At 37.1% G+C, this 21,500-nt stretch overlaps 1 protein-coding gene and 1 pseudogene across 8 annotated transcripts in view; both read left to right on the top strand.

Annotated features, from left to right (window-relative positions):
* The window catches only part of LOC116666086, a 488,237-nt pseudogene that overhangs the window by 402,405 nt on the left and 64,332 nt on the right, over window positions 1–21,500 (top strand).
* The window catches only part of TOX3 (TOX high mobility group box family member 3), a 352,301-nt gene that overhangs the window by 318,581 nt on the left and 12,220 nt on the right, over window positions 1–21,500 (top strand). For 4 of the 8 annotated variants that reach the window (XM_032486307.1, XM_032486308.1, XM_032486302.1 and 1 more), the window contains 2 exons: window positions 4,079–4,144; window positions 8,167–8,418. In XM_032486307.1, coding sequence (XP_032342198.1) covers window positions 4,100–4,144; window positions 8,167–8,418 — 297 coding nt within the window. In that variant the 5' untranslated portion in view covers window positions 4,079–4,099. Of the gene's footprint in view, window positions 1–4,078; window positions 4,145–8,163; window positions 8,419–21,500 lie in introns of all 8 variants that reach the window. The other 4 variants (XM_032486305.1, XM_032486306.1, XM_032486301.1 and 1 more) reach the window with 1 other exon arrangement.

The following is a 21,500-nucleotide window of genomic DNA, read 5'->3' as shown; positions in this document are numbered from 1 at the left end:
ATATTAGCTTTTATAAGAAGGATTCAGGGAAAATAAGAAAGTATTGTCAATGAAGGGTTTGGAACAGGGTTTCCCAAAGTGTGTCCCCATGAGGTGTTGTAGGGGATACAAAAAGGATGTGTTCCACAGTGTATATGGGGAGGAGTTTACTGTCACCCACATAAAGAAAAATGTCAGCTCCATCCAGGTAGGAAACTTGTCATCATTTTGCCTCCAGTGCCTTGCACATTGTAAGCACATAAGTATTTGCGGAACAGTGAACTACAGGACTTCTCAGAGCCTTTAACTTTATAGTGAGCATTGTGACTCACCCAGAAAAGGGCGGTAATCAGCAGCCCTTCCTAAACTTCCTGGAATTTGGAACCCTTTTCTTGAGGAGCATTTTGCTAGACTTAGGTGCCTTGAAATGCCCTCTGGGAAATTCAAGCTTTGAGGAAGATCATTCGTTAAAAATAAAGTTTGAAAACTGACCACTGAGTAAAATGTTTGTGTTTTTGTGGATACTGGAATATAAGTGATGCAGATCATGAGGCAGGAGGATGTCAGACTTCCATGATTGCATTTCTGATTTTGAGCAAGTTGCCTGACCCCTAGAAGCCTCAGTGTATTCATCTATAAGTTACATTTCTCTAACTGGGTTGTTGGGAAAATAAATTACATTTCTTCCCACCTTGGAAAGTAAAATGAAATAAGATATGTAAGAACTTCACTGGGTAAACACTTGTCATTATTATCATGATAATCATTTTAAAAACCTAATAAAAGTGCTCCAGTTTGAAGGGTGATTATGAGACACTGAAGTTAAAATGTGATCTGCCTTTCTCCCTCTCTCCTTCCTTCCAACAAATACTGGAGGGCCAGGCATTGTTGTTAGTTCCGGGGGAAACAGTGGTGAACACAGGTAAGGCTGCTTTCCTCCTGAACCTAGAGTTTTTTTTTTTTAATATAATGTGTTTACTGATGTGACCGTCTCTTAGAACAGAAAGTAAATTTAATTGTACACAATTCAGTCAAAGTTAATTGTTCTGAGGTCTTTATGTTAGAGATCTGCCCCAAAGGATCACTTTTTCTCTCAGAATCGGATCTGTTCTTACACAAAACAAGTAAAACAAGATTCATAGGTCACATTTTAAGACAAAATAAATAAAATGAAGCAAGCATTACTAGTTAAGGTAAATCCAATGAAAAGCGGCGTCCCTTTCTTCCTGATCAGGTTCACCACCACAGTGGTGTTGCCAGAGTTAGTAAATAAAAACAGACAACACTCAGTTAAATTTGACTCCGTGATAAATAAAGAATATATATATATATTAGTATAAGTATATCCCAGATACTGCGTGAGACATACTTATACTAAAAAAAAAAGTGGTTTATTTGAAAGTCAAATTTAACTGGGCATCTTGTATTTTTTTTGACTATCCGTCCACTCTAAACTAGGGGCCCAGCCACCAGGGCAGAAGGAAGACAGTTGCCTGCAACGAGTCAACGTTTGAAGCCATCTTTGCCGAGGAGGAGATATTTTACCCCAAATAGAACAGAGACCTTTGCTTCTATTTGAAATGATTTATAACTGTTCCCGCCTGATCGCCGAGTGTTTCCAAATTAAAAGCCATTAATTAAGGCCTTATAGAGATACAAAAGATATGCAAAGAGTGCTTTGTAATTCCAGCTCAGTACTTCAGGTGAGGGCTTTTCAAATTACGTGGACCACTGGAGCCACCTGCCTGAGTAACCGCGGCGCGGCCGTCGCCTGGCTCATCAGCGCACCGCCGTGCCAGCGTTGTTACTGATTTTTCTCATTTCTCCAGGGCAAATACTAATTAATGGATACAATTCACAGCTGATTAGCTGTAGTTTCTTCAGTAATTACATTCGCATACTAACTGTTCAGAAGAGGATTTCTAACCCAGTTCTTATTTCACTCTAAGCTTAATTTGTTTTTTGAATTGTTTAGGCCCTTAGTTTAATAGCCATTTTATTTTTCTTTGTTGTTTTAGGTGCTATTAGATAATAAGTGAGTTTAATCTTAAAAAAAAATGCTCTCTGATAATGAGCTGTTTGCCTTAAATGGATTTCTAATTCCCCAACAAAAACCTACATTTAAATAACAGTAAAGTTGCGATATACGCTGTCGGGAGGTTGGGGGAGGCAGGTACGTGGAATGCACATCGTGACCCAAGTTCTCACAAATATCCAAAAACAACATTTGAAATGGAGCCCCAAGATCTTAATCCTGGGGTCATTAATTCATCGAAAAATCCCAAGACAGAAACCTATCCATTTTCTTGCATATATTTAACATTGTAGAAAAATAGGGGGAAATGTGTGTGTGTGTGTGTGTGTGTGTGTGTGTGTGTGCATGCACCTGCTCATGTGTTTGGTCTTTTAAATCTTTAAATTATTTTTAAAACACTTCATTGAGGTATGATATGGACGTACAAAAAGCTACATATTTACTGTATACAACTTGATGGTTTGGAGATAAGTCCACATTTGTGAAGCCATCACCACATGTTTTTTTTTTTGATACCACGTCCCTTCAGAGAAACTAGATAAAGGTCTTTCTTAAGCTCTAACAAATACATCTTTCAGAAATCCTTATAAAGACACTATCCAAATGAATCTGAGGGCCCATTGTGTGAGTGTGTGTTTAGGTGTCGTTTTACAGGGTGGGATTTTGCTTCTGTAGGCCTTAACAGCCTTCTGCAGCCATTAGAGCCTCCCTTATAAATCCTGCTTAGTTCTTGGATCCCTGACATGATAAAGTGTAGCATGTCAATCCCGCTTCTGAGCAGGAATCCTACAGGTTCAGTCAGGGGCTGAGAGCCTCCCGGAAATAAGTGTTTATGGGTTTATGGGGAGGGGGATTATGTGGGTCTTTTTTATCTAGTGTCTGTATCTACATTTATTCTCTGTATTTGTCTGTGTATTTGTATCTATCTATCTACCCATCTTCTTGGGAAAATTGTGTCTTTTACTTTAAGTAATTACTAGCTTGCTCTGTTTATAACAGAGAATGGACATATACATTGCACCCTTTGGAGACCAAACCTATGTGTTATTTGATGCATGAAAGGAAGGAAATAATACACTTTAGAAATAGAAGGACATTCTTCTACCATTTAAAAATCATGAAAATAATATAGCTGCAGATAATTATGCTCACAGAACCTTTCCATATTGCCAGACTGATAACAGAATGTTTAAAGCAACACAACGTGCCTACTTAAACCATCTGAACCTGAAAATGCATTTCTGCCAAAATCCAAGTTTTACATTTTGATAACAGGTCTCTAGAAGTAAAGAGCTTATGTCTGAAATGCTGATACAGTCTTATTTGTGGTGGTATGAATGGGCCATTGTGTTAGGGAATTAAATAAAAATTGCTGTGTTCATAGGATCCTGCTTATTTTTTAAACCTCTTTGCACGTATTGTTACATTGAGAGATTAAATGCCACTGTTTTCAACAGCGCTGATGGATATAGATACCATTTTAAACTCTGTTTGGAGATTTTAAAAATATTCCTTAGTCTTATTATTTATTCATATTCCTGCCACACCCCCATTCACGAGAAAATAGAATTTGAGCCCTGGGAATTGGATTCTATTCCCTTTAATTCACGTTTTAACCTACCCACACTCGTGACAGCTGTTCTTGAAAAGTCAGCTATGAAATCCCAGCATGCTTGAAAAATGTGTCAAGGTGATTTTCTTGGAAACTCTTTCCCTCCTAACCTCTGACAAATGCCAGTTCGATAAACAACACCCACCAGTGACCAGTTGGCCAAATGTTTGCGATTGTCTGCCTTCGCTATTAGTCTTGATGAGAAACAACACTATTTTCTAGAAGGATCACGTTAGCTTAACTCTGTGCTTTATTTTCTGAGGGAACCAGCCAACGGCACAGCGCACAGTGCTCTGAAATCTGTCACAGTTCACACTTGGTCCAAGTCAACCCCCTCTCCTTTTATCTCGTAACTCCTAACATTCTTTTCAAATCCCATCTGAGCATTAAGTCAACCACCAGAATTCTTGATGATGCCTCATATTAACGTAAAACAATCTGTTTTCTTTCAGTTTGGAAATAACAATAACTACATGAACATGGCTGAGGCAAACAACGCTTTCTTTGCAGCCAGCGAGGTAGGTGTCTGTCTTAATGTGTCTGTTCATGTTTCATGTGTGTTATTTAGATCATTTAAAAAGCTTGAAGGGAAAAGCCAAGTATCAAATTTATCTCGCTCTTACGCGGTACAAGGTAACAACTTTGGAGGAGAAACAAAAAAACCTATTGGAAGAGAAAATAACCTGACAGGTCTTTATCACTTGTTTGTAGGCTGTCAGGAACGTTAGTAATTCACACACACACACACACACACACACACACACAAGCCTCTTAATGAAAAGAATATAGATGCAAACAAAAGTAAATATATAAGAATCTATCTATCCAAACTATATTGACATCTAAGCAGATAAGGGGTTTTTCTGGAAACTTGGACTTCGAATAGAAAATATTTAAACCTCACATAGCTCTGGGGATAATTTCATTAAGTCGCCATGGTTTGGGAACAACCTGACAGACTGGTGTTACAATATCTTGGGTCTTCAGTGGGAGTGATGTAATATGAGTGTTTTGGGTTTTGTTGGATCCCTACAGCTTAGTATAGTGCCTGGCACATAGTAGGTGTCCAAAAATATGTACTGAATGAATGAAGGACTGAATGGGTGGGCATACTCTAAGTCTTGGTCATAGCTAGGAAAACAGGGTGATGGAATCTAAAGGCAGCACCTTGATGGCTCTGGGTTTGTTTGCAGTTAACTAGTGCACATTGGAACAAACGTCTTTTTGTTGCTGTTTTTTTTTTTTTTTTCTGCATTCCCTACTTCGTGACGTAGGGCTGTTGTCTGGTCTCACTGGCCTGCCTTCCAGGAAAACCTCGATCCTGATTAGATCAAGCAAAGGGTTTCCAAAAAAAATCGTAGACTCTGAGATTTAAGATTTGAAAACAAGAGCAAGCAGAAGCGAAATTGGTCCAAATAGAACATTTCCTCTTGTGGTTCCTGTAATAAAAAGTCTTCATTTTCCAAATACATTCAAATATAAGAAACTGAACCAGCTTGACCCCAGAGAATGAAAATCATAATGGCGTCGTAAATGATCTCGGTACAGGGAAGCAAATGGTACGAAGGAAATTAACTTTGAGAAATTATGAGAAAAAGTGGGGAATTAAGAATTACGGGTGTTCGTACATTAATCATTTCTGCAGTGACCATCATCTCTCAAACCAAGAAGACTGCCCAGATAAGAGAATATTGTTTGGCACTGGCTGCTGTGTTGTTTGTGATAATGAGCACAAACCCCATCTGTAAGGACAACATGATGTTTCATTCTGTAGGATTTTTTTCCCTACATTTGAATCAAACATTGATGAAAGCTCTACTGCCAGCAGCTGTTCAGAGACAATTTAATTCCAGCTGTGATAATTCACCGTGTCAGACATTGGCTGTTATATGTTGATACAACAGTTCTCCAGATTTGCATTTTTATCAAAAGGAACAAATGTTTTGAACATTTCAGTACAGATGGTATTTAACCATGTACATACTACTTTAACATGCTCAAGGTAAACACTGAAAAGTCAGTATCTGTAAAAAGTAATCGTATAAACTCTAACTGATTAACCTGATATTGGTCACAAGGCTTAGTTGCAAAAGTCAATGTCTTTTTTGGTTGATACCTTACTGGGTTATTTTTATAATCTCGGGTAACCTGTGTTTTGATTCCCCTTTTCTCTAAGAAATGTTTAACTTTATATTTAATTTATTACTCCTCTTTAAAAGTCATTTAAGATTGTAGCATTTTCTTAGTTAATATAATAGAATTTTATGGTATTGTTTTATTAGGTTATGAAATAGTAATATATTAAATTCCAGCTTAAATTAATTTTTCTTAAAATATACTGGAGGGACATATTATCTCTCTCTCTCTCTCTCTCTTTATTCCTTAACAAAAATAAAAATGAAAATCTCCTTAATTTTGACTGCCCAGCATAAGACATGCTTTATGTTAAAAAGGTAATCTTAAGTAATGACTTCACTGTACATCTTTTCTTGAACAAAAAATAAAGCCCAGGTAAATGTTAATGTACTACATTATAGTATGTGCCTAATTTCTCAATCACTGCATTAAAAGTAAATTTATTTGTTTTTTTTAAGATGTTAATGAGTGCAGACTAATTCATGAAGACTCTAGGTTTGATGCTGTAAAGTCAAAATCGTGCCTGAAACCAATTGCCTTCACATAGATATTGCCCTGTAGATAACACTACAGGAACTAGGCTACTCTGAGTTTGAAATTCACACATTTGCTTTATGTTTTCTGTCTGTGTCATGATTACCCTGACCATTTTTAAAGGACTTTAAATATTTATTGAAATAATATTTCAAGTGTTAATTACAGTGGTAATGAAAACAGCCAAATGCCACATATCAGGAATGAGTGTTTATCCGTATTGTTAATGTGATATGTTAGATTTCATTAAGCAGTAATGGGGTAGCAAATGAGTCACAAATTACAGTTGCATCTGTTACTAGACCGCATTAGTGCCAAAACAACGGCAAACGCAGCCATAGGGTTACATTCATTAGCCAGCCAAGCTCGTGGCCAGTTCATCCCTTTGTGTTTGAGAACTCGGGGTACCACAGTAAGAAATTGACATCTTGGGGGGTCATTATTAGAATAAATTTGTCAGAAAACCTAATATATCATTCTAGCTTTCAAATGTTATTATGCTCTCATGTTTTGCATCTATTGAATCTGCTAAGAACCTCAAGATGTTCGATTGTCCTGCCATAAACTCCCATTGCTTATGACCTCTTTATTTCTGGCAAGATACAAATGGCAGTTGACAGGTTCTGTATGCAAAACATGTTTTTTTTTTTCCCCTTGAGTTTGTTTCTGTTTTCTCTCAAGTGCTTATTAAGTTATATCATCATTGATAGCTTGAAGAATGATGGTTTTCAGCTCTTAATTAGTTCTTTTAACCAATTACAGCAGATTCAAATGATCTTGCACCAACTCATTCTTCAAAAAATACTATTAATAATAAATGAACTATAACGTTGACCCTCTGAGCTAGGAATAAAAAAAAATCTGAATGGTCCACCCCAACCCCTGCACCCTATCAAAAATAATATTCTAAACCTTGATCCCTTTCCCCACAAAATCCAAGTTCTGTTTTAAGAAAGATAGTTAATGTGGTTCAGCAGGGCACCCCTGATTTACATGGCAAGGCCCTATGTGGAAACACTGAGTATCAGTGAAGAAAGCAGTGCATTATTCACTTAGGTCTTGAGAAATAACACTTGGTTAATAAATAAGTGAGCAATGTCAGTGGAATTAGTACATTTCTATCAACATACCCCTGTGCTCATCCTATAGTCTTTAAAAGTTGAAGACTGGTAGAAAAATGATCTGATGAATGCATATGAAAATCTTCATATAAAAGAAAATAACTCCTTACAGTTTAATTAAAAGCCCAGTGTATCTATGCTCTGATAATCCTTGTATAAAATGCTGTATTCCAAACAGTAACAATTTCCTTAGAAGCATTCATTGCACTTGGGAGCAGACCGATAAGGAAATTAAAAAAGCAAACCATACATTTAATATTACTTGGTTTCTATATTGTGGCAGAAGGTAAATATGTGTAAATGTTCACTTCTGGATTAATGTTGTGTGTGTGCGCCACAAAATCGTCAGCATTTTATGAAGCATGTGGATAATGTAAGCGATTTGAGCTGTTTCGCTAACATATCAATAAAGTGGCAATTTGTTATATAGCCAAATCTAATGTCGCTGGTGCTCCAACTAACAACAAAGACAGATGTTGTTAATTAAGTACTCATTAAAAAACTGTTAATACTGATACTCCATTAAAACCATATGATAATGAGACTTAAATCTTTAATCAGAATGATCAGCAAAACTTTATATATGGAAATCTGTGCTTAAGACGTTTTCATTTGAGAAATAAATATTTGGTCTAGCTATGTAGTGTTTTCAGGCAAAAATCCCTCTTTTTTTTTTTTTTTTTTCCCTCCAAGGAGAAATACATGGGAACAGAATATGAAGATATCTCTATTTTGTTTCCTTCCAGCAGACGTTCCATACACCCAGCCTCGGGGATGAGGAGTTTGAAATACCCCCGATCACGCCTCCTCCAGAGTCAGACCCTGCCCTGGGCATGCCTGATGTTCTTCTACCTTTGCAAGGCCTCAGCGATCCGTTGCCTTCCCAGGGAAGTGAATTCACACCCCAGTTTCCCCCTCAGAGCCTGGATCTTCCTTCCATTACCATCTCAAGGAACCTCGTGGAACAAGATGGCGTGCTTCATGGCACTGGGTTGCACATGGTAGGCAGCATATTTACTGCTTGAAAGTGCGTTGTTTATTGTTGGTACTTCTCAGGGTAAAGATCTTAGAGCCCGCGTTGTGACGCAGGTTCAGACCTATCTACTGGTGGACGAGGGGACTGTTCTTTCTAGTGCCGTTTACATGCAGGTTCTGGATCAGTCCCCAGTGCTGGACCAGAGGATGTTGGGTCAGTTGACAGTCACTTGAAAGAGGATAACCCAAAGATCCTTCTGGTTTGAAATGACTTTTAAGAAGTCCGATTCATTGGTTTGGAAGCAGCCAATCTTGGGTTTAACAAAGAGGTGTACTTGAGTTGAAAGTTTGCCCAGGAGAGATTTTAGAAATGAAGGCCCTTATCAGGTGCCTAGGCCTTTTGCATTTGCTGGATTATAATATAATGCTGATGATACATGATTTGCTCCCACCTAAAATGGAATTCAAACTGTGATACAGAGAAAGGGAAGAAGAATAATTGCTTATAACCAGCAGAGGAAAATAGAGAGCGGGTTATTGTGTGAAATATACCTAATTGTGTTATTTATTGTTGTGAACATCGAATAAGGCACTCCGGAGAGCCAGGATTACTAATGCAATAATTTTGGTTCTATTTTTCTTAGTGTGCAATTATAGTCAGCAATCACCAGAGTAAATCTGCTTTAAGTATTTTAAACTCTTCTGGTGGGATTGTTTTTTTTCACCATAGTATATAATGCATTTGTGTCTTATCTAGGTGAGGTACTAAGCAGACATTTTAAAACAAGATTAATAGTTTATAGGGCTTTTTTTTTTTTAACCCTGATAAAATGAAACAGATGTGTTGGTATAACAAAAAAACAAATCCTATAGCTTGTTTACATATTTCTCTGCACATTATGACCATGCCAGTGATGTTTATTGGTTTCATTGTTAATTCCCCAGATAACAACAGATGATTGCAAAATATGTAGTGGATTAGCGGTGCGAAAGATTCAGTGTGCGCTCTGAAATACAAGATTACTTTCCCAAATAGGATTGCGGCACCATAATTTTCTTTGCCTGTGATCTTTTGTGTTTGAGCTGAACATCAGGGTTTTTATTTTTACTTATTCTGTCAGAAAAGAATGCAGGGAACAGTCGGGAAATGGTCATTAAGTATTCATAAACGTTCCTCGCCATCGCAAATAATTGTTTCCTGTGGACTTTCTTACATTTTTGTCCCTTTGACACTAGGAGGGAGGGTTCTGTCCTCTGTTCCTCTACAGTCAGGCTTGCAATGTTGTGCCTGGAAAATAATAAAAATAAAAAAGGTGTTTAGTCACCAAGGGAGTTTGCCCAGGGTTCACCATTATTCATAGATGCTCAGTGAGGCTCATTTAAGTTCAGGAAATAGTTAAAAGACCATATAATGCATGCTAAAATGTGTGCTTTATTAAATTGGTAAATATTTATTAATAATATAAGAATCTGTCTTTAAATTAAACATCTGATGAATTACCTTGCCTTAAAGCTATAAAACTGTTATTGCTGCTATAAAAAAGTGTAAAGGAGGCATTTTGACTATGAAATTTCATTTCATGGTCAATTGAATTTACTATATTGGAAAGAACTAAAGATGGAATCATAAAATAATTATGATATTCACATACACTTAAAGAACAATGCTTTCACGGACTGGCGTTGGGAGAGAAGACTCAATTTTTAATGCTTCTTTTGTAATGTATTGCTAATCACTAAAGCAGTTGAATTATTTCATTGATTTTTAAAAGTCTAAGTACTTTAGCGAAGAGCAGGCTGTTGTCATGGTACTTACATGGACCTCATCACATTTATTGGTGCCTTTCTGAAGTTTTGCTGAACCTGAATGATATTTATTTTGGCTGGAAACAAACTAATCTTGTTGAAAATTCTAGGAGAATTTCACCTTGAAGAAATGTCATGGGATTTTAAATCACAAATGTTGGAAAAAATAAAATGTACCAGGACAGAATTATGATGAATACAATGTGTCGCTGGCTTTGTTCTATGTACTACCTGACATGTTCACCTATAAACTTGAATTCAGAATCGCCAGAGGCATGGTTAAAAATAGGTTATGTCAAGGTTCTTCTATATTTCCCTCCGGGTACGAGGTGGCTGGCTACATCATAATGCTCCACAACAGCTCCTTGGAGATTTCCCTTAGGAAGGTCACCAGAAAAATAATAAATAATACTTTATACATCATGCATTCGGCTTCCCAGTGTGCATTGGCTATTTTATACCTTATGCAATAAGGAGTTTTATTATCCAAATGAATATGGCTGTCGGTTAAGGAGGGCTATGGTGAATTAAAGACTATCATATAAGAAGAAAAGCCAGCTTGTTTATGTGGTATTGAACCAGCTTTTCTTCAGAACGTCATTGGTTTTCCTTTAGAAAGAGTGACAGTTTGTCACATAACCGATTAGCTGCATTTTTTGTTGGCAACAAGCACATGTTTATCTTCCTTAAATTTATGCCATTATATTTAAAAAAATAGAAAGTGGGAGCAAAAAAAAAAAAAAGCTGGAGAGGGGAAGATTAAACAGAGTCTAATGATTAGCATTCCTGTTTCAAAATATGCAAATAATGCCCTGGTATTCAAAAGCAAATTGTTGGAAAAAAATTGAAAGTCAGTGCATTTGTGACTTCAAAGAACAACCTTGATTTGCTTGTTGTGGATATGTGTGTTTTAGAACAGGATGTGGTTGGCAAGTCGAAATCTACAGGAATAGTCTGGCTAAAAACGCTTTACCTCTAAGCATTATTGTCAGTTCAGATGATCATCTGGAAATTATTTTAATCTACAAAAGATTGCAATCCTAAAAATCTACAATGTGCGCTCCAAAGGGTTTTTTTTTTTTTAACACCTCTCTATAATCTGCCCAGCCTGCTGAGTAGCATTGACATCAGTAGTACATCAATTTCAGAAAGTGGATTATTTTTACTAGACAGCTATTGTGACATATTGGGTCAGTCATAAATGAAAGATATTCATGCAAGCATGCAATACTTGTAATGAAGTCTCACTCTGACCTTCTGTATGATTGATTCTGTAATTTAGTTTTCTCAGGCAGTGCCTGAAATGAAATGAAATCATGTTGAACAAGTTTTGAATACCCACAGTGCACCAGGAGAAGAAAAATCTGCAGCCCTAGAGGCTTGAGAGAGAGCAGCTGAACGATTTATCTCTATGCTATTATAGCCTTTGCCAGCATTCAACATTTCTTTTTTTTTTCTTATTTGGCTTAAGTACTTAATTCTGCAGGTAGCTGTAAATGGGAAAATAAAATGCTGTTCAGATTTAAAATGACAGGACAGGAGTATGTGCAGGGGACTGATAAAATATCTTGAATAGAACTGACCTTTCATGTAGCTGAAAGTTACTGGGGGATTCATCCTCATAATTACCATATAGATTATTTTTATTTCTTTCCTGCAATGAAACATTTCAGAGAGCAGTAGTGCTGATTGAATGAAAATTGAACTTGTTAACATTCTTTTCAGCTTAGCCTGTTGTACATAACAGAAGGTTAGCTTTGATGAATTTCAAAATTCTCTTTGATATCCAAGAAACAGACAGTAAAATAATTGTCTCTAGTCTGATATTTTGTATGTCCCCCAAAAGAGAATTTATAAAACACACTGATAATTCACATACTTTTTCTTCATGCATTATAGTTCATGTTTAGAGGACCAACATATTCTGTTTGATATTGCTTTGGACTTAATTGTGATAGCATATGTTTACAGAAAATGCTACTGGTGCTCCGGTAATATCAAACATAGTGTTAGAAAATTGAAAAAGATGGGAGTAAGAGAAGTAAATTTGAGTATGGTAGTTTCTGTACCTGTTAAAAAAAGAGAAAAAGAGAGGAAAAAAATGTCCTGTAGAAGAAGATATGCACACAGAGCAGAAAATAATCAGCTTTTAAAATATTCACAAAGCTCTTAAGTCATAATCCAGAAAGATATTATTTTTGATCAGAAAAATGGGAATACATCAAAATAATACTTCTAAAATTACCAAGCCTATTTTAGAGGTTTTTATTTTTCATACAGTCATTTAGAATGGCTCTAATTTTGAATTATTTTTGTTTTCACAGAATAACTTTCATGTCATTTTTATACTTTCCAAAATCTTACATTAAGAGAAATAGTAGACTTTCAATTAATACATTGTTTCAGCAATGTTGCTTAATGCGTTGCAGATAAAACAGTTATTTCATGGGTCATTAATGTGTTTAATGCGTGGAACGTTCTATTAAAACAAGCCCTTATTATTGTTATAGACATGTTCATTGCCATTGTCAATAGGGGTTGCAGAGCTGAATTCCACAGGGTGATTACCGCTTATCCAGTTGGGGGGACCAACAGTTTCTCATACAAACTGAATGATGACTTCAGTAATGTTTATTTTTGGTCAAGTTATGGTCAAAACCTATTTTTATTATAAGTTACCAATAGAAAAGGTACGACTTACATGAACAAAATAGCTCACTTTGAATGGAACGGGACCTAGCTGTTCAAAGTCCAAACTATAAAATAGAAACCCTATTGACTTTAGCAGATATTTACTGAGCACCTACTAAGTGCTATAGATTGCTCTTCATCATTGCAGACTGATCGTTTAGAAACCTGATTTCTTGATTAGTAGTGTCTCTCCCACGTAGTACAAAAATTCAGACTGATTACTGCTTCAGAGAGGCATATTGTCCAAAGTCAACTTTAATTTAGCTGTTACTACATCTGGACAATCATCTGCCAAAAATACCCAAACTGCAGACATTTTACGAGCTGCCTTTCTTGGTAGAGCAAATAGCCTTGTACAGTACAGAGCTTAAAATAAATACTCTTTATTCTTGGCCTATAAAGACCTACCGACCCCGAACATCTGAATGTTGTCTTTAAGGTTGAGTGAACCTTAGGATCATGTATTGAAGTAGGAGCATGTTCCAAACTTCAACTAAACCCAATTAACTCTTGTGAAGTGTGACAGGTGATTACTCGCTTGATTTATCACATTCCAGGAAAAGTGTTATTAAAAAGTTAGGCTATGATTTATTCCCCTGTTTCTTGTTTTTTTTTTTACCACATATAATGCACAGTTATCTACTCTGCTGTATTGACAGGACTTCCCTGGGGTCAGGGACAGTAGAGACAACATTTTACATCACTCAGATTCCCAAGTGAAACTGGCCCGATGGCTCGGACAGCTTTTAGAGGAATGAGAGTTACTCTATGTGCCATTGCCTCACTTGTTTTTATTCACGGCCCTTTTTGCCCTTAGAAACAGTCTCCTTTGCTTGTTTCTGTCTCGTTTGCTATTAGCACCCTCAGACCTGGAACAGTGTCTGGATTGGAATACACTAGGCTCCCAATAAATGCTTTATTTGTCCAATATATAGATGAATGAAGGAAAGGACCATGAAGGAATATTTATTTGTTATGAAGAGCATACCTTGACTACTTAAAAATGGAGGGGAAGGGGTTTAAAGTGCAAACAGCTATAAAAATGGAATTCCTCTTTAAAATCTTAATTTAGGACTGAATAAAACAAACATGGAGTGGACTCCTTGGTAAAACAAAGAAGTTACAAGGGATATGAGACAATGCCATTGTTTTATAATAAACTCCTGAAAATTTTATTTTGCCAAGAAACTATTAATTAACTTTGGAGAAGGCTGTTTTTCACAAAACTTTCATGTGTAGGTATGTTTGATTACAGCCCTGAAAGTAGTTATTAAGTAAAAATTATCTATTTCAGTGCAGATATTTTGATGAATATGAAGTTTATGGTATGTAGGTCTGTAATTATCATTGGTATGCTTTTGGCATAACTGTATTTGTTCCAGGTTCTATTGGGGTTAGGAATACCCTAGCTAGGCATAAGTATTGATTCATTGTTTACTTGGAAATAAAATTTGAACATTGCTTTTGGACATAACTAAATAATTGAGCATAAAATTACTCACCTGAATTTCCTATGTATAGTTCTTTGATATTTATTAATACAAAGCAATTTTTATTACTGATAATTGTTTAATTACTCCATTTCTCAAGAAATATTGATTGAAAAACCACATAGTGAAAATGTATTGAGTCACACTCTCTAATATATTTGGGTTATTTGCTTCTTAATTAGATGTTATCCTTCCTTAATGAAAATCTACCATTAGACTGTTACAAAGGATATTTATTTGTAAATATAGATGGAAGGTACATTAATAATAATAATAATAATAATAATAATAATAATATTTGAATATTATATTTTTTAAAGTCCTCTGTGATAAAATCAGCACAGATGGAAGTAAGCACTGTTGTGTTGAGTAAAAATAGATAAACTAGAATAATGTGTGATATTTAAAATTTAAAAAAAAACTGGAAAGCTTATATCTTATATTTGTAAAAGAAACAAAAACACAATATAGGCGGGTGAGTGATTAAGTGCCACCAAGCATGCCGCATAAAGACAAACGCTGGGCGTGGAGGGAAGGGGAATTCGCTCTGAGGAGACTTCGTGGACGGACAGGCCCTCGCTCTGAGCCTGAAAGTGTGAGTGAAAAAGCTTGAATGTGTAGAGGAAGTAAGAGTTTTTTTGGCTAAGGAAGTAAGAGCAGACTATATCCATTCCCTCCCCATCCCCCTAAACCCTGCGTATCTTACATGAGACGCAGACGTGGCTATACAACATAGTGATTTACTCAGAAGGCACCTTTCCATTCTCTTTCCATCTTCATTAAGTCAAGGAGGAAGTCTCAGTTTGGGGCTAATAAGTCTCTTACACGTCTCTTTCATCCTTTTGAAGAAAGAGAAAGCAGAACTCTGGCCCAGACCCTGAGGCTGGTACCCTACATTTAGATGGACTATAATGGAATTATTTCCTTTACTTGGTATTTATCCGGCATCCCATTGATCACGAGTGATTCCAGTTTTTAATTTATGCCAGGGAGCTAAAGTTTCCTTTTTCACATAAATTTATTCAGATTTTTTAACCATTCACCCAAATGATTCATATTCAATAATAGACTGCATTTTCAGACAATTTAAGAAAAGGAGGGACCGCTACCTGAAATATCCATTCCTTGGTTTCCTGTTTTTAAAAAAAAAACAAAAGACAAAGAGACTCTTTCATCAGGTAGAGGGAGAAGCAAGCCTCAGCTCAGCACACTCCTCCCACCAAGACACACACAAACCATCAAGGCATTGTTGAGCGGAGGCGTCGGCGATCGGACTTGTAGGCAAATAGAAAGCAGCGTGCTTCCTCTCAAGTCCATGGCCTGTCCATTCCAAATGACCTTCTCTGATGGCAAAAGTTAATCCTTGGGTACTCTTCAAACCATACTTTGAGATGTTAGGTTATATGTTTATATTTATGTTATGTATAATTAAATCCAAGTTGTCCACAATTGATTTAGATGAGTTGCCCATGACGTATGATCAGTTAAAAGTTATTGGAATGAATAACCTCACTAGATAGAGACCAAGCCTTTAAACTTTTAATGGCATCCTCCTACACTGTGATTAAAATCCAGACTTCCTGGGGCGGACTACACCCTCGTTAGTTTATGGCCATTCCTTGCCTCTCCAGCTTCATAGCCAGCCTGGCTTTTCTCCTGGCCAATAACGCTCACCTTTCCTTATCCATGATGTGCTCCCTTATGTTGCGGGACTTTGTACGTGTTCTTATCTACATAGGATGCTCTTCCCTCTTTCCTGGCTTAGTTAGCTTCTACTCTTCCTTTCTACCTCAGCTCAGTGGGTCACCTCTTCAGGGAAGCATCCCCTGATGTCCCCACCTTGCATAGTCTGACCCAGCCCCATCTCTTCAATCCCATTGCATTTTGCTGTTCATCTTGCCTCCCCGGCTCCTACCTCTACTGCTCTCTTTCCATTTCTCAAGCATGCCAAGCTCTCTCCCTCCTCGGACTTTTCTCTGCCTGGAACATACTTTTCTCTGCCTGCCTCATTTCATGGTTGACTCCTCCCCATTCTTTAGGTATCAGCTCAAACGTCATCTCAGAGAGGCCTTTCCTGCTGACCTAATCAAATGTAGCCACTCTCCCCTGAATTTTTTTTTTTTGGTCTAGCCTATATATATCTATATCTATCTATATATATATATTTCACTATATCTATTATAGTTTGAGTCTTGTTTCTGCACAGACAGAATATAGTCCTCGGATACTTCCTCTTCCTCTCTCACAACAAGATGATTTCCACTATATTTGTCTAATTAAGTCATTCTCCAATGAGGATAAGGGGAGATTTTGCCCCTCGGGGGACATTTGCCAATGTCTGGAGACTTTTGGTTGTCACAGCCTGGTGGGGGAGGGGAGGCTACTGGCACCAGGTGGGTAGAGACCAGAGGTGCTGTTAAGCATTTACATACTCAAGGTGCATTTGTAAGCAAAGAATGTGATGCACTCCCCCAACAAAGAATTATCCAGACCACAATGTCAATACTGCTGAGGTTGAGAAACTCTTACCTAATATCATCAGTTAGAGGAAAGAGTGAGATCAGAAGAGAGAATGAGTTGTTCCCAAATGATGAACAATTTAGGAAATGGTACAAGTGAACTCTCTACATAAAATGGAATCTGGAAAGGAGTCGAAAGAGCTACCAGCATTCAGTCCTTAACGTTGGATGTGACAATAGCAATCTCATATGACCTACTGGTTGCTTTGCTTTTCAGTGATCATTGGTAAATCTTTCAAGACTTAATTTTAGTAAGTGAAACCTAATGACTTATAAAAATGCATTAAATTTCTTAGGGCTGTATCTACACTTAGAAGTTTCTTTCTCATATCATTGCTGGCAGGAAAAATTATGAGCTGTTTTCGAGGAGTATGTATCAATCATTCTTGCCTATACTTTGTCATAGTAAATTCATTAGTCCATCTAAATTTTGTTTAATTAGAGTCATATTTAAAAGAATCACATGGCAGTTTCTAGTTTTTAAAGATATGAGCATTGATATATTGGCTTCTCTGGCCTGGCACATAGTAAGTGCTCAATAAATGCTTTTCAACTGAGCTGACATCTTTCTCTTTTTAAGTGGGAATCCAAAGTTCAAAGAAATGTCTTTTGAAGGTTACTGTTTTGTTTTGTTTCAAGGGGAGGTTATTAAGATTTACTTATTTACTTATTCATTTATTTATTTTTAATGAAGGTACTGAGAATTGAACCCAGGCCCTCATGCATGCTAAGCATGCACTCTGCCACTGAGCTATATATACTTTGCCCCCGAAGTTTACTTTTTTTAGTAGAAAATGATTGGAGCTATTAAGGATCACCAGGTTCCCCCAAGGAAGTTGTTCATAATCAGTGGCCCTAAAGGAACTCTAAAGAGATACTTTCTCCATTAATCTTCTGACACTGTAATCTTCACACGTAGAAAGTTATCAGATGACTGTGGACCATGGTAAATGCTAGCACATTCTGATGCATAGATTATGTGGTTTAGAGGTTACTTGAAAATCTTTTAGAGGTCTTTGGTGTACTGTCCTGTGGGGGATAAGAAAGGTGGGGTCAGCATTGTTTGGATCTGAAGACCACGTAGGTGCTCTGAGTTTTGGCAAGGCCTCGGCCCACCACCAGCGTTCTTCAGAAGTGGTTTCTGCACTGTCCCCACTGCAGAGAGAGCCAATTTCTAAAAGTTTTTTAATTTAATTAAATAATTAATTAATTAATTTTTAGTGAAACGTTGTGAGGAATCTCAATTTATAAAACAAATGAAAATGGAGTTGCTTTGCTTATAACAGGGGATGGTGGTGGCCGAGAGCTCAGAGCCCCATTCATCTCTCTCTGTGTCAGTCCATGCTTCCACCTTGGGGGCCCCGGGCTCCCTAGCGCATTTTTTCTTCATCAAGCAATACCACCTAGCCCCGGGCTTAGGGGATCACTCCCATCTAAGAATGGGTATAATAGTGTCTAATTCAGAAAGTTATTTAGAGGATTGAATTGGAAAACATATGTTAAGCTTAGCATAAATCCTGGCACAGAGTGAACATATATATCATAAAGGTTCCTTTGTCCTACAGTGACCCTTGGCTGTCTGTCACCAGGAGCTCTCAGGCAACCAGGTCCATAATAAAGGCATCCATTGCGGGTGAAATTCAGGAGGTGCTGATAAAGCCAAGAAAACTAACTTCTTGGCTGTGAGATTGATCTGAAACACTGTAGGTCTGGGATGAGTCAGCCGAGTATCCACACGTGATGTTCACGGGCCTTGGAGTAAAGAGAGCGAAGCAACTCGGTTAATGAGAAAGCTGTGTAAATCATCATCGAATTTCATGGCCATGCCAGTTAACTAATTTATTACTATACAGTCAGAATTCAGATACTCTGGAGTTGCCTGGGGATATTTTAAAACATTTAGATTTAAATAAGTCCGAAAGGACTTCTTAAAAGCATTCTGAAAGACGTATTTGGAGACTAAAATTAAGAATAAAATAGCTTAATTCCCAGTAGTTGGCAGGGATGGGAGTGATGCAAGCAAGCCATGGTGGAATCTTCATAGAACATGGAGGTGTGGACAGTCAGCCCAAATTTTTCGAAGAGAAATAGCTGAATGTGTGACAGAATGCTCATGAAAAGCAATTAGGACAGACTGATAACGTAAAAGCCACGTTTGTGATACAAGTCTGTAGCAGAACACCAGCCAGTAGAATATAATGTTTTAGGAGCAGTGGAAAAGAATATTGTCAGTGAGACAAGGAAGAGTGGGGTTGTTCTGATACGTGTGACACATTTCCCCAGGATTCGACAGGAATCTGATAACTCAGAAATTATTACAAAATGGAAAATTGATATATTTAATATTAAACCCTAGGAATTAACTACAGACCAGTTTAACTACTTGTATCTCTTCTTTTTAGTTTTTCCTAACTAAAGTGTTTTCATTTTTGTTTATTTTGTGTTGTTGTAAATGGAAAAAGTTAAGATGCTCCCCTCCTTACCCCACCAATCCAACCCCGTATAATGTAACCATTGTTTACATATTTTTTTAAACAAAAAGGGACTGTACTCTATAACTGTGTTGCAACTTACTTTTTCACTTACGATATCTTGCGTATCACTATAGATTGGTGGTTCTCAACTGGGAGCAGTTTTGCCCTTCGGGGGGCAATGTCCAGAGACATTTTTTGATTGTCATGACTGAAGAGGGGAGGGAGGTTGCTACTGGCATCTAGTAGGTAGGGGCCAGGGTTACTGTGAACATCCTGCAATACAAAGGACAGCTCCGATGGCAAAGAACTATCTGTTCCCAAATGTCAATATAGCTGAAATTGAAAAACTCTGTTCTAGGTCAGTACACATAAATCTAATGCATTGTTTTAAAAAGCTTCATAATATTTTGTCGTATGGTAGATCATAATTTATTCAACTAGTCTCCTATTGATAGCTATGGCTTCTTATTTAGTGGTGTGATCATATTTAATATTAAGAAACCAAATGCTCCAAATTATAATTAATTTGTTTCTTTAAAGAGCAAAAAGAAGCCTTATCAGAAAGACTCAAAAGAGGAACAGTTAAGAATTCATAGGCTTGTGTATAAAATTAGATTCTGGGTCACTGTGAGTCAGGAGAATTTGGTTTCCATAAAATCACAGACTCACTCTAAATTGACAAGTCTGACAGCAAGTCATTTGAAAAGCATGTCTTCATTTTTTGATTCTCTGGAATTAAAAAGGAGATGAAGAAGAAGAAAAAGAAGAAGAAGAGGCAACAGCAACAACTCTAAAGCCCTTTATATGACTGCCAAAAACAAAGAAGGCTACTTTTGAAGTGACGGCAGTGGTTTTCAGAGAAGCTAATTCTGATTATCTCTACCTCCTCCTTATACACATTTAAAAAAATTCATTAGTGCATTAAATCAGGGTGGGTTGAACAGAAGAAAGCAAAGCAGGTTTAAGAAGAAAAAAGGGATATCCAATTCTAAAGACATGGAATGACTTCCAGATGCTGATGACAATGTAATTCAGAATTGGGATGACCCTCTGGTTAACCACAGAGGGTTTTACAGAGAGGGTGCCCTGAGGCAAACAGATGTTTGCTCTGTGCTTCTCTGGCCCATCCTCTCTCTATGTCCTATGCCTTCCTGGGAGGATGAAATAGAGAACTGATTCTCCCCTTCTCACAGAGCTGGGGGAAGGGTAGGAACCAGAACTGTGAGCGAGGGATGGCAGACCAGTTGGTGAGCCTCCACCCTTTTCTTTGTCATCACTGTCCTCAGTAAGAAGCAGAGTTGGACATTTATCTTCCCTTGGCCGATAGTCTTTTATTCCATTTAGTTAAGTCATCCTCTGATAGCTCTGCAGAGCAATAGACTGGGACAGATAATTTGGGCTTTGTGCTTTTGGCCTTTTCACTTTCTGGCATGCGTCCTTATAGTTAATAAATTAGTAGAGACCGTTACCCTGGGATAAGTCAGATCGCTCAAAATTGCAACAACTCAGATCTGTCTCAGGAACTGCTAGCACTATAAATTAGTTGATATTTTAATTGAGGTATAATTGACATATAATATTGTGTTAGTTTCAGGTATACAATATAATGATTCGCTATTTGGATATATTGTGAAATTATCACCTCAGTGAGTCTAGTTAACATTAGTCATCATACAGTTACCAAAAAAAATATTTTTCCTGTGATGAGGACTTTTAAGATCTACTCTCTTAGCAGCTTTCAAATATGCAAATGGTATTTATTTATTTATCATTTATTGAAGTATAGTTGATTTACAATGTTTCAGGTAGGCAGCAAAGTGATTCAGTTATACCTAAATATAGCTATTTTTTTCTGTATTCTTTTCCATTATAAGTTATTACAAGATATTGGATATAGTTCCCTGTGCTACACAATAGGTCCTCGTGGTTAATCTGTTTTATATATAGCAGTGTGTATCTGTTAATCCCCAATTATTAACTGTAGCCACCATGCTGTGTATTACATCCCCATGACGTATTGATTTTATCACTGGAAGTTGATACCTCTTGACCCCCTTGACCCATTTCATTCCCAGCCCCCGTGAGTGCACTGATGTTTGGGAAAACTAAAAGAGCGTCCCCCCATCGC

The sequence above is a fragment of the Camelus ferus genome, chromosome 9, assembly GCF_009834535.1.
Source record: "Camelus ferus isolate YT-003-E chromosome 9, BCGSAC_Cfer_1.0, whole genome shotgun sequence".
Classification (NCBI taxonomy): Eukaryota; Metazoa; Chordata; class Mammalia; order Artiodactyla; family Camelidae; genus Camelus; species Camelus ferus.
Note: the sequence above shows the minus strand (reverse complement) of the source record. Positions and strands in the feature narration are given on the sequence as shown.